This window comes from Solanum pennellii, chromosome 5 (genome assembly GCF_001406875.1).
Source record: "Solanum pennellii chromosome 5, SPENNV200".
In the NCBI taxonomy this organism is placed as follows: Eukaryota; Viridiplantae; Streptophyta; class Magnoliopsida; order Solanales; family Solanaceae; genus Solanum; species Solanum pennellii.
In genome coordinates, this window is record NC_028641.1 from 76,541,397 (window position 1) to 76,555,071 (window position 13,675).

The 13,675-nt window shown below is 33.3% G+C and overlaps 1 protein-coding gene and 2 non-coding genes across 4 annotated transcripts; all 3 read right to left on the reverse strand.

Annotated features, from left to right (window-relative positions):
• Positions 1 to 802: 802 nt before the first annotated feature.
• On the reverse strand, positions 803 to 963 carry LOC114077384. The gene has a single exon (XR_003578693.1). It is a non-coding gene; the product is annotated as a U1 spliceosomal RNA (small nuclear RNA).
• Positions 964 to 1,213: 250 nt separating this feature from the next.
• LOC114077414 lies at positions 1,214 to 1,424 on the reverse strand. Its single transcript, XR_003578719.1, has one exon. It is a non-coding gene; the product is annotated as a small nucleolar RNA U3 (small nucleolar RNA).
• Positions 1,425 to 2,333: 909 nt separating this feature from the next.
• On the reverse strand, positions 2,334 to 7,650 carry LOC107020570 (protein-tyrosine-phosphatase MKP1). Of its 2 annotated transcripts, none has more exons than XM_015220986.2 (4): positions 7,536 to 7,650; positions 3,994 to 6,741; positions 3,143 to 3,318; positions 2,334 to 2,615 (listed from the first exon to the last, which is right to left on the reverse strand). In XM_015220986.2, the coding sequence occupies exons 2-3, from the start codon at positions 6,553 to 6,555 to the stop codon at positions 3,223 to 3,225; spliced, it is 2,658 nt and encodes an 885-aa protein (XP_015076472.1). In that variant the 5' UTR covers positions 6,556 to 6,741; positions 7,536 to 7,650; the 3' UTR covers positions 2,334 to 2,615; positions 3,143 to 3,222. The 2 variants fall into 2 exon arrangements, with proteins under 2 accessions (XP_015076472.1, XP_015076471.1); XM_015220985.2 differs by having other exon boundaries at positions 7,494 to 7,642.
• Positions 7,651 to 13,675: the final 6,025 nt, after the last annotated feature.

Here is a 13,675-nt window from a genome sequence, read left to right on the forward strand (position 1 = left end):
TATTGTCAGTCATAAAAGGTAGTCGAGAACGATCCTCTATGGCTCCACGACCCCTGAAAGGCCACGGAGGATGTTAATCACGAGCTAGTCCCATGGTCAGTCGTGCCAATCAATGTTGCTACAATGTAATATGAAGAAATTGAAATGATTAGCTTCCCTATTTTTGGATTTGGAATTTGACATCTCAAGGCGGTAAACCAGGCTGAGAACGATCATCTACTGCACCATGACCCCCGAAAGGGCCATGGAGGCTGTCAATCACGCTCGAGTGGACAATACTTCTTGGTGATTGTTATATCCAAGTGAACAAACAACATAGGAACTCATTTAGTAAAAAATGTGATTACCTGATTTGAGTGAACATAAGCAATCTTGTAGTGTTGATGTTTTTAAATGCTTGTATTGTGCTGAAATGGAAGGATTCGTTTCTCATCTATAAAGAAACGTATTCAAGTGTTTTCTTGGTTACCTGAGCAAGGAGGTTTCCACATAAAACTCTATCTTCATTATCGATTAGATAAGTTCTTTACTTCGTTTCTTCTGTACTTTTAACCTGCATGTACCAAGACCTCATTTTCAGCTCTAGTCTCATAGACTTGATTTTTTGTCTCTTATCGATGTTAAAGATAAGGCGCGATAAAGAAAAAATTGAAGTAATCAATTCTATCAACCTATACAAAAGATAAGGCGCGATAAAGAAAAAATTGAAGTAATCAATTCTATCAACCTATATATGTTTATGTGCTTTTCAATAATCTCAAGCCTATCAATGATACAAGAAAACAGTTGCATTTTGAATTGGGTAGGGGCTGCGCGAACGCAGGCCCCCTCAGCAACAAATTATGACGTTGGCTCGACTACTTGAGCCGACCTTAGGCAGGCACCCCTCCAAAGTGCAATGGAGGTCACAAGCCTAGGCCATGGGTCTTATTGATCGCCCATTGACCCCGTCCAGGTAAGTATGTTTCTTCGATGTACTTCGTCTTTTTTTATAGTATATCTTCATTCCTCTTCTGTCTTCTTTACTTGGCGATGTGGGAGTAAGTCATCATTCTTCGATTTTCATTTAAAATTGAATTTCATTTTATCCAACTTCCAGACTAAGCATTTTCCGTGCTATCTGTATTATTATAAGAAGAAATGAATAAAGACTATAGTCCCCGCGAAAATGCAAGGGCGGAAAGGAGTTCGTGAGTGAAATCAGTAAAAAGAGAGTCTGTCAGACAGCCATGAGACCATCTCAAGCCGGTAAATCAACGATCATCTACTGCACCATGACCCTCGAAAGGTGCCATGGAAGCTGTCAATCCACGCTCGAGCCTCATGGCCATGATTCATCCACCAGACTTCGCATCCTGTCTCGTTAGAAGTCAAGGATTCAGTGGTACGAGCCTATAGAACAGATCCTGTTCAAGCAAGGTCGTGTCTATCTATGTTTCTGCAATGTAATATAAAGACTTAGCTCTCTAGCTAGCTTATCAATGTGGTAAGAGAGGCCAAAAAAAATAGAGTATTTAATTTTGAAGATGATTTAGATTCTAAAGTTCCTAAGGAGTCATTTGGTTTGAGGTTAAGTTACACCGAGATTATTTCTTATCGAGATTTTGGTTTGTCGTATTTAAAATAATATGCATTACGTAAATTTTAACAAAAAAGTTATTTATTTACGAAAATACCCTTAAAGTAATGTATAAAAAGATTTTGAGGGAATATCTTTGTCGTTTACCTATTTTGTTCTAGGATATCCCGGAATTACTTTACATCCTAGGAGAGGGATAAGTTATTCAAACTTGTCAACCAAACAAACAAATTACGTAGCACTATAATTTAAGGTGCTTAAGTTGTTCATAAAGACTGTAATTGCGAACACAGGCCCTTATAACAACAAATTGTGACGTAGGCTCGACTACTTGAGCCGACCTTAGGTAGGCACCCCTTCAAAGTGAAATAGAGGTAAGATCGATATATACGCTACAGCCCCAAAAAGATGTAAAATAACAGTACTATTGTTGTTCTAGTTATCTCCTGAATGTTCTAGATGGTGTTCGATTTCGGTGGATAATACTGTGACATGCGCTTAACTCACACATCAAATGTTTGCACTCTTACCACTAAGACAAAAATTACCCTATTCTACTTGTAGTTGAAACAGATATTGTCCTAAACCCACAATCAAATGCTGAATGATTTAGTCATTCAACCATATAGCTAATCAGAATATTGATCAAACAAATTCACCCACTGAGAGGTTGTTTCGGATGGAAACTCGGCTCAAGTAAAGCATATCTAACATCAGATTGAAAAAGAAAAAAAAGTAGTGAAGACGCCGGCTATGTCAAAAGAAAGGCTAAAAATGGTTTGGAAACCAAAAGGCAACAGCAGTTTTGATAATCATTGGCACAAAGGCATTGTACATAATGAAAGGATTAAAAACAACTATAGCTTAAGAACTATTTTGATGCCTAAACTGGCTTTGAAATATCTAATTTCTAAGTCATGGCCAATGTACAATGATAAGTTAAGTCGGCCAATTGCCTCTAAACGGTCATCGGGTGTTGCAGCAACTACATGTACATTCAGGTGAACCACCTCTGACAACTTCTAAAAGCAGCCTCCTGCAGAAGAGAAACACAAAATAACTCGTCAGTTAAGGTGACGGTAAAGTAAACAGACGAACTTGAGCCTTGCTCAACCACAAAGTTGAGGAGTGCTCAAGACCATATAACGGAGACAACAATAGCTAGTTCTCTCAACCAATGTAGGCACCCACGCCCAAGACTGATATAATATAAAGAAACGTGTAAAGACTATAGTTTACATATTAAAACATACAGTTTTCAACTCCTCAGACCCAAGAAATGCAAGCAAACTCCCACACTGAATGATCGATAGATAACATCACGATCCAAATCTAAAGAATTCTCTTCCTTTTTTTTTTTTTATAGAACAGATTCACCTAATGATTTTGCCTCCAGAAGAATTTGAATCTGAGACAACTCACTTGATTAACCACTAGGCAACACCCTTGAGTATAGAATTTTCGTTTTAAATGACAACCATGAAGAATTTTTTCCCAAACATCTCAGGCGAAGCTAGATATTGCAGGTACTATATATTTGTAGTAGTATTTGGGGATACATACCTACACATTATGGTCAGGTGGACTTCACTCAAAAGCCAGTAAAATTATGGAAGCTGAAAATGTACGAAAGAGGAGGTGATCTACTGGAACGCCTGATGTGCGCTTGAACATGTTAGCTTAGCCGGGGAACTCAAAAATGCTAGGAGCTCAGCAGGTTCTTCATCTTCTTTCACAACCTATCAATCGCATGTATAGAGAGAATAAGCATTGAGATAAAACACATCAAACAGTACAACACAAATCTAGATAATAACCCACCCACCCGAGACCAAATGAAAGAAAACAGAACAGAACAGAAAGGAAGGGGTAGAGCACCACTTGGGAAAATCCAAGAAAAATACACATCATCCTGCAACTTTGTGGGTGCTTATGCCACCAACAATTCGGGGAAGCTATTAACTGATACTGATCTTAATTAATTAAATAGAAGAATGAATTGTATAGACATAATATATTAGCATCTTTTGTTTTTCCACGCATAAAATATGCAGTTTCAACTCTCAATTTAGCAACGTTGCAAAATGCTTTATTCGACTAGTGTGGCAATGGGGCCAGAACGACAGCAAAATCCAAAACCCAGATCAGGGCATCACACAAGAAAATATAACTTGCTAAATTAACTAAAAAATAAGAGAAGGTCAAAGGCAAAGTATGAAGAGCATTTCCTGATTCGAGCCACATACTAAATTTCATTTTTTCATTTTGTTTTTGCGAATGTTACAGCTGAAACATAGAAGACCCCATCCATCAAATACTATGAGCAGCTAAAAAAAATCATATATGAGCGGCTCTAGAACTTAGATCAAGAAAAGCATGCAACAATAGTACAAGAGTATGAAATAGTGATATACCTCAATGTTGGTGTCATTTGGCAGAACCATTCGATGAAGAACATCTGAAGCAGCCTGTTTCCAGTCAATCTCCCCTGGATCACCACCAAGCCCTTTGCAGCTTACCTTCCGGACCTTGCTAATCTCACAAATAAAAGACCTTCCTACCCAAACATACACAGCTCTACCTGCATCTTTTCCAGAACCTGAAGTTGGAATAATGAAAATATATGCATTTTTAGAATCCAAATCATCAATGCTACAAATAGCGAGTTTCTCCAAGCTGGGCCAACGATATACAACATGTTCCACTAGGTTACAAGATGCTCCACCAGTATCCACAACACCATTTAACACAGCCGTGCTCCTTTCATTGCATGGTATTTTCTCCCATAACTCATGAAAGCCACTAAAAACAGCAGATTCTTTATCAGAAGGAATACCAATGCCTAAAATATCTAAAGAACTATGCAATTCATCCATTTTACTCTCAATTATCTCTTGTGGGGAATGTAAAATCTCGGCTGCAGTCGCTGCTTCATTAAAAGACTCATTTGTCGCTTCTGATATGCCAACATCACCTTGGTCATTGGCAACACTCTTCAAATGACCTGATTTACTGTCAAAATCATCAGTCAGCGATGGAAGCTTGAGACCTTTCGATAAACTACCTCTCCGCTCCGCAATGGAGAGGGGAAACTTTTTAGACAACGGAGGAGCTGTTTGTGAAGAAGTCTGGGAAGTGAAGTTGACATCAATATATTTTGAAGTTTTAGATATGGACTGTGGAGAAATCTTGGAAGGGAGAACAGATACACTGGAGTCAGACAGTGTTGAAGAAGTTAAATCTGCACAAGAGATAACTGAAGGTGACACAACTGGAGAATCAGAAAGACATTTTGAATTGATGCTTGAATCAGACGAGATGGAGTCTGGAGAGAGATAAGGAGGTGATGAGGCTGATGATGAAGAAGATGTTGAAGATAAGGATATTGCAGTTGGTGATGGTGAACATAAAGACGATGAAGACAACATAGAAGAAGAATCTAGTTGGTTAGTTCCACAATTGTCTCTCTTTACAAACATAGAATCAGGAAAGACTCTAGAGATACCTGACTTCGTTGAAAAGACAAAATCCCTCATATTATTCCCCGATACAAATTTTCGCCTTAGCATGCTCCAAGAACTTTCTCTAACTGGAAGGTGGGTTTCATGTTCAGTCTCACACGACGCAAAAGGAGGAACAAAGCCACCTGAAGTAGCTTTTTGGAAAATCTCAAAGTCAACATCATAATTATCCACCTTTCTTTCCCCTGGACAAATCTTACTTGATGACTCAACAACATCCCGTCCATTCTTTAATTTGTCCATCAATGGCAGGAAATTGGAGAAAGCATCCCAGAAGTACAGAGGTTCCTCACCTTCAAGGACTGTTATGATAGGGCCCTGCACTTTCTCATAACGAACAATCTGGCAAACAGCCCCACTGGCATCTCTTTCCATGATTGCTTCACATTTCTTACCAATCCATACATATACCGATGAAGGTATGTGTATAATAAATGCACCTCTAGAATCTAATGCTGCCGGTGAGGGATCATTTAACATTTTTGGGACGAGATGCAAAGGATCGTATGGTGAATGAGGTGCGACTCTGTACATCCTTAATAATGAACTTGGGCTCAAAGGAGAAGCATGAACCCTTTTTTGGCATTGTAATAACTGACAAGCAAAACCCATATTTGGATCCGCAATACCCCTTGCTGCCTTTACATACTCAAAGGCGTCATCAAAACTTTGTCCTTCTCTCCACATACGATAAGCAATAACCAACGAGGTTGACCGAGAGACCCCTTGGCAGCAATGAACAAAAACCTTTCCATGTTGCTCCCTGACATCTTCAAAGTAGTCAAAAACATCATAGAGAATACTAGTAATATCTTCTGACGGGCTATCCTGCAACCACAAAGTCCGGTATACGAAATCAGACTTGAAATACTCTGGGCATACAAACCCCACACAGTTAAGAACATGGGTAATCCCATTTTGTTTTAGTATATCCTTATCTCTTGCCACTGCATCCCCACCAAGATATATGTGTTCGGCCACCTTTGAACACTCCTTATCGAAGAAAGCAATTTTTTCCCTTCTCACAAGCCCACCATTAGCCTCTGGATTTTTATGTATGTTTGACAAATCCAGTTTAAGCCTCTCACTGTTGCTGTGTGAATCCCTCCCACTGGGGGTGGCAGGAAGTGGCCACTCTCCAATATCATCAGATCCTGCTCTCGGCCACTCATCTAAACTTCTACGAGCAATTGCTAATGGCTGCAACGGTGGCAGACACGACCTAGCCTTGAAACTATGTTGCGACCTAGGAGTTAAAGGCCTCCGACCGTGAGAACTATTATTTCCATTTGGGTCCAAGCCATCTTTTTCCGTATCTGGGTTAAGCGGAGGCAGAGAAGTCCTCGAAGACGACCAAGATGCTGACCTCCAGTACATTCTCCGACCATTTGCAAGTTGACATTGTTCCTGAGAACCATCAGCTCCACCAGCTGAAGCATCTTCCTTTCCCGGCATTCCGACAATCAAAACTAGGGACAAACTCTAACTGCCACAGTGAAACTTCAGATACAAAATTCCCTAAGAACTTTCAAATTTCTGATTTTGAAGTTCACATCCAGTAAAACTAACCCGAAAAACCACCAAATCAGACCCACCCCAAGTAAACCGAACTAAACAAAACTAAAGCTCCACAAATTTCACCTGCAAAAGTGTTGAACAAAAAACATAAAAAAAACAAGTCAAACAAAGTCAAAATACTTCACACAACCAACAACTACATGCGCAAAAACGTCCCAACCCCAAAGTCGAGTCTTGGGAGGGTAGAGTGTACGCAACCCTTAACTCTACCCCCAACAATAAAGAGGTCATTTCTGATAGACCCTCAGCTCAAAACTCCACACAACCAATTACTGAATATCAACCAAACAATCAACTAGTTCTTAGGAGGGTGAAGTGTCACCTTACCCCTACCCCAAAGATAAAGAGGTCATTTCCAAATTCCAATAAACCCTCAGCTCAAGACTCCACACAGCCAATTACCAAAAATTCAACCAAACAATCAACTACACTTCAACAACAAAACTAGTCAGGTCAGATATATTCACCCTTATATACCCATTTTGCTCTATTTAAACCCCCTTCACTCCAACATAACTACACAATCAAAACCCCTCCATAAAAAACAAATCTTTCACAAATCTGAGATTCAGAACCTAGCAGCATAACACATAAACAACAGTAACTAACCAAGATCTAAAAAACCCACACTCAAAAAAACACAAAAATTCAAGAAAACACCATATCTTTAAAGGATTCAAAAACCCCAAGTGTTAAAAGTAAGTGTACAGTCTCTAAGTGAATCCATACAGTAAAAAAAATAAAATTAAAAACACCCAATTTATGCTATGTATAGAAAAACAGAAAAAAGGGAAAATCTTGGATTTATAACTTACTGAACATAAATAAAAGTTGCCATCATTGATAAAGAGACTCACAAGAACAGATTTTTGCCAAGGAAGTGTGTGTGAAGAGTATAAACAAGAACGATGAGAGGTGTAAGACTGTAGCAAAAAACAATGAATTGATAGAAAGAGAAAAAAAAAAACAATATAGCGGCCCTTTTCTTTTCTTTTTTTTTCTTTTTTTTCTTTATTTATCTCGTTTACCTGCGGTGAATATGACTGTTCCTCCTTTGATCGAGTTTTCGAGTTCAAACTTTATGTATGAATAATCAACCTCTATTGATGAGTCTCTTTTAATAAGAAATTACGTCGTGTGAATTTAGAATAGTATAACACTATTGAGGGAATAAGATACATCAGGTGAGAAATCAAAAAAAAAAATACTTTGAATTTAACTGTTAAAAACAGACTAAACACAAAAATTACGTTTTCGCGCCTTTTATGTTTTTAATTGTTTATTGTTTTCTTTCTTATATAAACTACGTATCAGTTTTTTTGTATAAAAATGTATTTTTGATGTTGAGTTGATCAGCATATATAGAGGTAAACTCACTAATACTGACGAAGTGATTTACTCGTAAAAACAGAGTAACGTAACTGAATTTAAGATATTCGAAGAACATTGAGTTTAAAATGTTTATACAAATAGCTATTATAAACAAAAAAGAAATAGGGAAGTAAAATGGCAAAATAATAGCTAAAAACCAGATTAATTGGAAAATATATTTGTGTTTAAAATTTGTGTAGACTAATGGATCATAATTCTTCAAAAATTATCAAAATGCTAGTATGCTTTTATAAGAAATGAAATTTACCTGAGGAAATTTTGATTCAAATTTACAGACAGTTTTGTTTTGAGTATGAGAGTCTTCTCTCAACTCTATCATTTATATAGCGGTGTAGGAGCTGAGTTAAGAACAGAGCAGTAACTGAATTGTCCATTATATTTTTATTAGATATACTCGTCATTTATTCGAATGACCTTTTCATAAATAGAAATTGCCTGATTTACGTTTCATTAATCACAAATGTTGAACAAAACAAGAAACAAATCAAATTGTCAAATATGAGTCTCGAAGAAAGGAGAAATTAATTACGCGCAGTTTCAACTGAATTAATTAGTCAATGTAGTTTTGAATTCATTCTTGACTCTGCCACTAGTATAACGTAATTCGAGTCAAAATAAAGACTGAAGCAGTAAATGAAATAGTCCTTTTTACACTTTATCATATATGTTTATATTATTTTTTTTCTTGACCTGGTTCTTCCGTTACAAAAAAAATTATTTTTTTCTATGATGTTCGATATTTTATTTAAGCTCGATTAATTTAAATTCATACATATAAGACTTGTTTTGGGCCAACACTTTCAATATGGCCAACTTTCATATATAGCAAATAAAAAATTTATATTTGTATGCTATAACAAAATTTGCATAATTGCGCTCCATAGCAAACATAGAAACTATATAATTCGCTATACATATACAGTTGAAGCAAATTGTATAAAACGAAGTGTATAAAACAAGAAAGAGAGAGACACTTGGGCAGAGAACTGTATAAAAACGAAGTGTATGAAACGAATTGTATTATTATAAGTGTATAGAACGATTATATACAATTTGAATTTGTATAAAATGAGAAAGAGAGAAAGCAAAAGAGACTTGACAAGGAATATACAATTGAATCGAATTGTATAAAACGAGAAAGAGAGAAATTAGATACAATTTTAAATTGTATAAAACGAGAAAGAGAGAAAGGCAAAAGAAACTGGGCAGGGGAGTATTTTTATTGTACAATTATAAGTGTATCGGACGAAAATATATGTACTTGCATGTGTATATACAATTTTCTCACGCTTTATACAAACAGAAACGCAATTTATACATTTCGCTTCTGTTTGTATAAGTGAGAAAGGCAAGGGTGGCGAGCGAGATTTGGGAGAGTGACGAGAGAGATTTGGAAGAGGGGAGAGAGGGGAACAAAAATATATGTATTTATACAATTTTCTCTGCTTTATACAATTATAAACAATTTTTATACACTTGTGTTTATATAAAAAGTGAGAAAGCGAGCGAGAGATTGGAGGAGAGTGACGAGCGAGATATTTGGGAGAGAGGCGCCTAACAATTTTTTGCAAACGTTTGCTATGGAGCACAATTAAATCAAACCTTAGCTACTCCATTTATTTTAAGTTATTAGTTTGCTATTATATACAATTTTCCCTTCCAATATTAGACTTTTGATTTAGGTCGAAATAAACACTAATCATCACACTACAATCTTATGTTGATGAATTACAAACTTAATTAATGGAATTCAATATTTTGAAACATATAAATATGAATATTTAATTGGAGCACAAAAGCATCTAAAAATATATTTATTTAGCGAGTAAGGGTTAAAATATTCTTAAATTATGCGAATTTTAAATTAAAATATCCTAAATTAATAATTTGGCCCGAAAATGCATGTTTTTGTCACCCGTTTGGTCTAAAGTTGCTCATATTATCTACTACTTATATATAAGTGGCAATAAACACACAACTGCAGGTCAACATGTCTGCTTCAGCTGTGTTTTTATTCACATAACTATCTGTTTGACTTACTGAATTAGGCTTGACATTTTAACTCCAAGGTCTGGGATTCAAATCTTGCCAACATCATTTTTTATTTCTCTTTTAATTTCAGCTTTTTTTTCTCCGTAAATCAATTATTCCCCCCGTCTACTTTTATTTGTCATGTAAAATACATCAATTTGATATTAAAACAAAAAATTTAGATACTCAAAAACTATATTGCAATTTTTTGCATATCAGTATAATGAAAAAATATATTGTAAAATGTTAATCAAAATTTTTATGATTTGACTTTAAAAATAGAATGTATGACAATTAATAGTGGACGGAAGGGATATTATTTCGATAAATAAAGACCTCTACATCTACTAATTGATTTATGAGATTTCACATTGAAAAATTGTGTTTTAATTAGTAGAGGTCTTTGATTAATTTCAACTTATTTATTGATTGAGGCTTTTGACATTTTGTATACGTAAATATATTTCTTATTCATATTTTAGTTGTTCCATCTTAAAAACACAAGAGACAACCAATATGTCTGCTTCACATGTGTGGTTCCATGCGATAATTAACAACATATTGACTCTTGAAATTCTATTTGTATAATATATATTGGGACAAGGAAAATAACATATATTATTTAAAATTACATAAGATATTATAAATTACAATAATTAATAACTTAAAGTATTTAAAATCATATTATAAAATTTAATTAACTCTCTAAATTTTATATGTATCACATAAAATAGAATAAAAAATAAAAGATATTGGGCCCTTGCTAGCAAGGGCACATGTATCTAGTTACTTAATGAGTTAAAATGTCTTCTTATTTGGTTTATTTTTTTCAAATAAATATTTTATTTAGAAAAACATTATAATAGTTAAGTGATTTAGAAAAAAAAACATTAGTTTTTTCAATAGAGTAAAATATTAGAATAAAAAAAATATTTTTGACCATTGATAACGGTAAGGATATATTTTAACCAGACTATTAGTCGTGACGATTTTTTAGATCAAACTATTAATTGAGTCATGTTTATTCAATTTCACATAATTTAATAATAATTCTTTTTACTCTTTTTCGTTTATTTTAATACCTTGTCTTGTTTTAATCATTACTTTAGCTAAAAAAAATATCTTATTATAATTGTTATTAAAAAAACAATATTAAAGTTGAAAATTATTTTCAATTGTATTATTAATACTAAAGTCGTATCCTTTAATCTGCTCAATACATTTTTAAAAAAAAAAAAAACTAATAAATAAGATAACTTAGAAAATTGCTTATCATATTTATTATATTTTCTTAGTGGACATGAAAATTATATTTATTATATTTTCTTAATAGACATGAAAAAAGAAGCTAAAGTTATAAATAAAATGAAATGAAGAAAATAACAAAAGTAAAATTATTATTTTTATATTCAATATAGTGTCAAAAATATTTAACGTGTAAAAAATAGCTCATATATATCTGTATTCTATCTTTTACTCTAAAATAGTATTATCACATTTTTTTAACACAAGAATACGCCTTGAACTAACGATTAAGCAAGATGTTTTTTTGTAATTTAAAATAGTTACATGACTTAATGATTTATCATATATGTATTATTATTGAATTTTAAAAATGCAACCATACTTTTTAAAAGGTGAAACTACACAAATTTAATCGATTAAGTAAAGTATGTATTCAAATTGAACTCGATCAATATATTTATCTTGATTTGATCCACGATTGTAAAAGAGTAGACGCTTGTAAATAGTTTTTCTTTTTTAGTATAATTATTTTTTTGGCTTTTTTAAATACAAATTCGATCCGACCCACCCTACCAAAAGTCATGTGAAAGTTAACTATTTCAAAGTCCTTATAATTCACTATAATTTACTTGTAATTTGTTCTACCTCATTATATTATCGAGTTTTAATTTTTGAATTTCTCATTTGATATATTAAATAATTTTAAAGTTTGATTGATTTAAATTTTATGTCAGAAAATCTTATTTTAATACTTTATATTCTTACCATAAACTCAATTATTACTATAAAATATAAATTTGAAATCGTAATACAAATCATAAAATTTAAATTATGAATTATCGAAAATAGAAGGTCAATCTTTCAATGTCACTAGAGTCGTCAATATGGGCTAGGTCTGTCGGGTCGGCCTGGCCTAATCCCGAATTTAATAGGGCTAAGCTACGATTTTTGAAGCCCATTTGAGAAAAGGACTTTTTCGCTCGGCCTGAATAAGTCTGCTGATTTGTGGGGCTTGAGAAATATCGGTAGGGTCGGCCCGTGGGCCAAAAAAAACTAATTAAAAAATATAATATAATATTAAAATTTAAAATTAAATAGAGTCCAAACTCAAAACAATTAGGTTAATATTTTTATTTAGATATTTATACTTTTACTTGAAAAAAAACTTAATAAATATTATAAAGATAATTTTATTTGTGGATTTGATAAAAAAAATAGTAACATTAAAATCACGTAATACTTTTTTGTCGATATTTATGATAATATTTTTAATTTATAATTTATAATTTAATTTAATAATTCTAAAAATAATATAATTTTTAAAAAAAATGGGCTGGCCCGGCAAGCCTGTAACCCAAGTACTTGTGGGTTCGGCCGGCCGTTTTCTAGCCCATATCAGAAATAGGCTAGCCCGGCCTGACCCGTAAAATTGTCGAAACCTGTATGAATTAACCTGGATGAGATATGTTAGCCCATATTGACAGCTCTAAACGTCACAATCAATACCTTGTTTATTAAATATCATTGAATTTAAAGGGCTCACGTTAATTATATGATATGAATTCTCTGTTACATATTGCACGCAATTTATTTTTGCATTTAATAGTGTGATTATTGTATGGTTTTATATATTGTTTTAAAATATGAAGAATCCATGTAAAAATAGTAAAACATTTTTTTTTCCATTTAAATATTGGCAGATCGAATTATTTAAGGTAAATATTTATTTTTACTGGATATCGAATTGCTAGTATGTAAATTTATTTTGTTAAATTTATGTGTAAATAAGTAAATATTTATTTATATCGAGTATTTACACCTAACTATATAATTAATATTGAGATGAACAAATGAAAAAATGCATATCGCTTAATTGTGGTTAGTTAAATGCTAAAAGATGTATATGCAAGACATATATCTTATATACACCGGCTCAAACAAAAATTACACGGTAAAATTATTAAGATTGACATATATCGAATGTAATATGTCATTATTTCATTATAAAAATTGTTTATTGAACAATACTATTCATCATACCGTGATAAAAATCATTTCACATTGAGTATATGGGTACATTTAATGTAAATATCAAATACGAATAAATATACCATACAAATTATTTCTGCCACCGGTTTTTTTTCCTCAAAAATAAGGGAAGCCAGATATTTTGTAACACTAGCAAATATCATTGCACTTTTTTAGATGGACAAAATTATCTGATACATATTATTCGCGATAAATAAAAATATTTCATAAAATTATAAGGGGAGCATAAATTAATATCAATGCCATAATTTTATAGTTAATAAAAATAGTGCAAGAATAA

Excerpts from the sequence above, each read along its gene's own strand:
- LOC107020570 (XM_015220986.2), bottom strand. The coding sequence starts at position 6,555 with ATGCCGGGAAAGGAAGATGCTTCAGCTGGTGGAGCTGATGGTTCTCAG. Across the intron at positions 3,319-3,993 it reads CAAATGACACCAACATTGAG|GTTGTGAAAGAAGATGAAGA; the intron begins GTATATCACTAT and ends TGCGATTGATAG.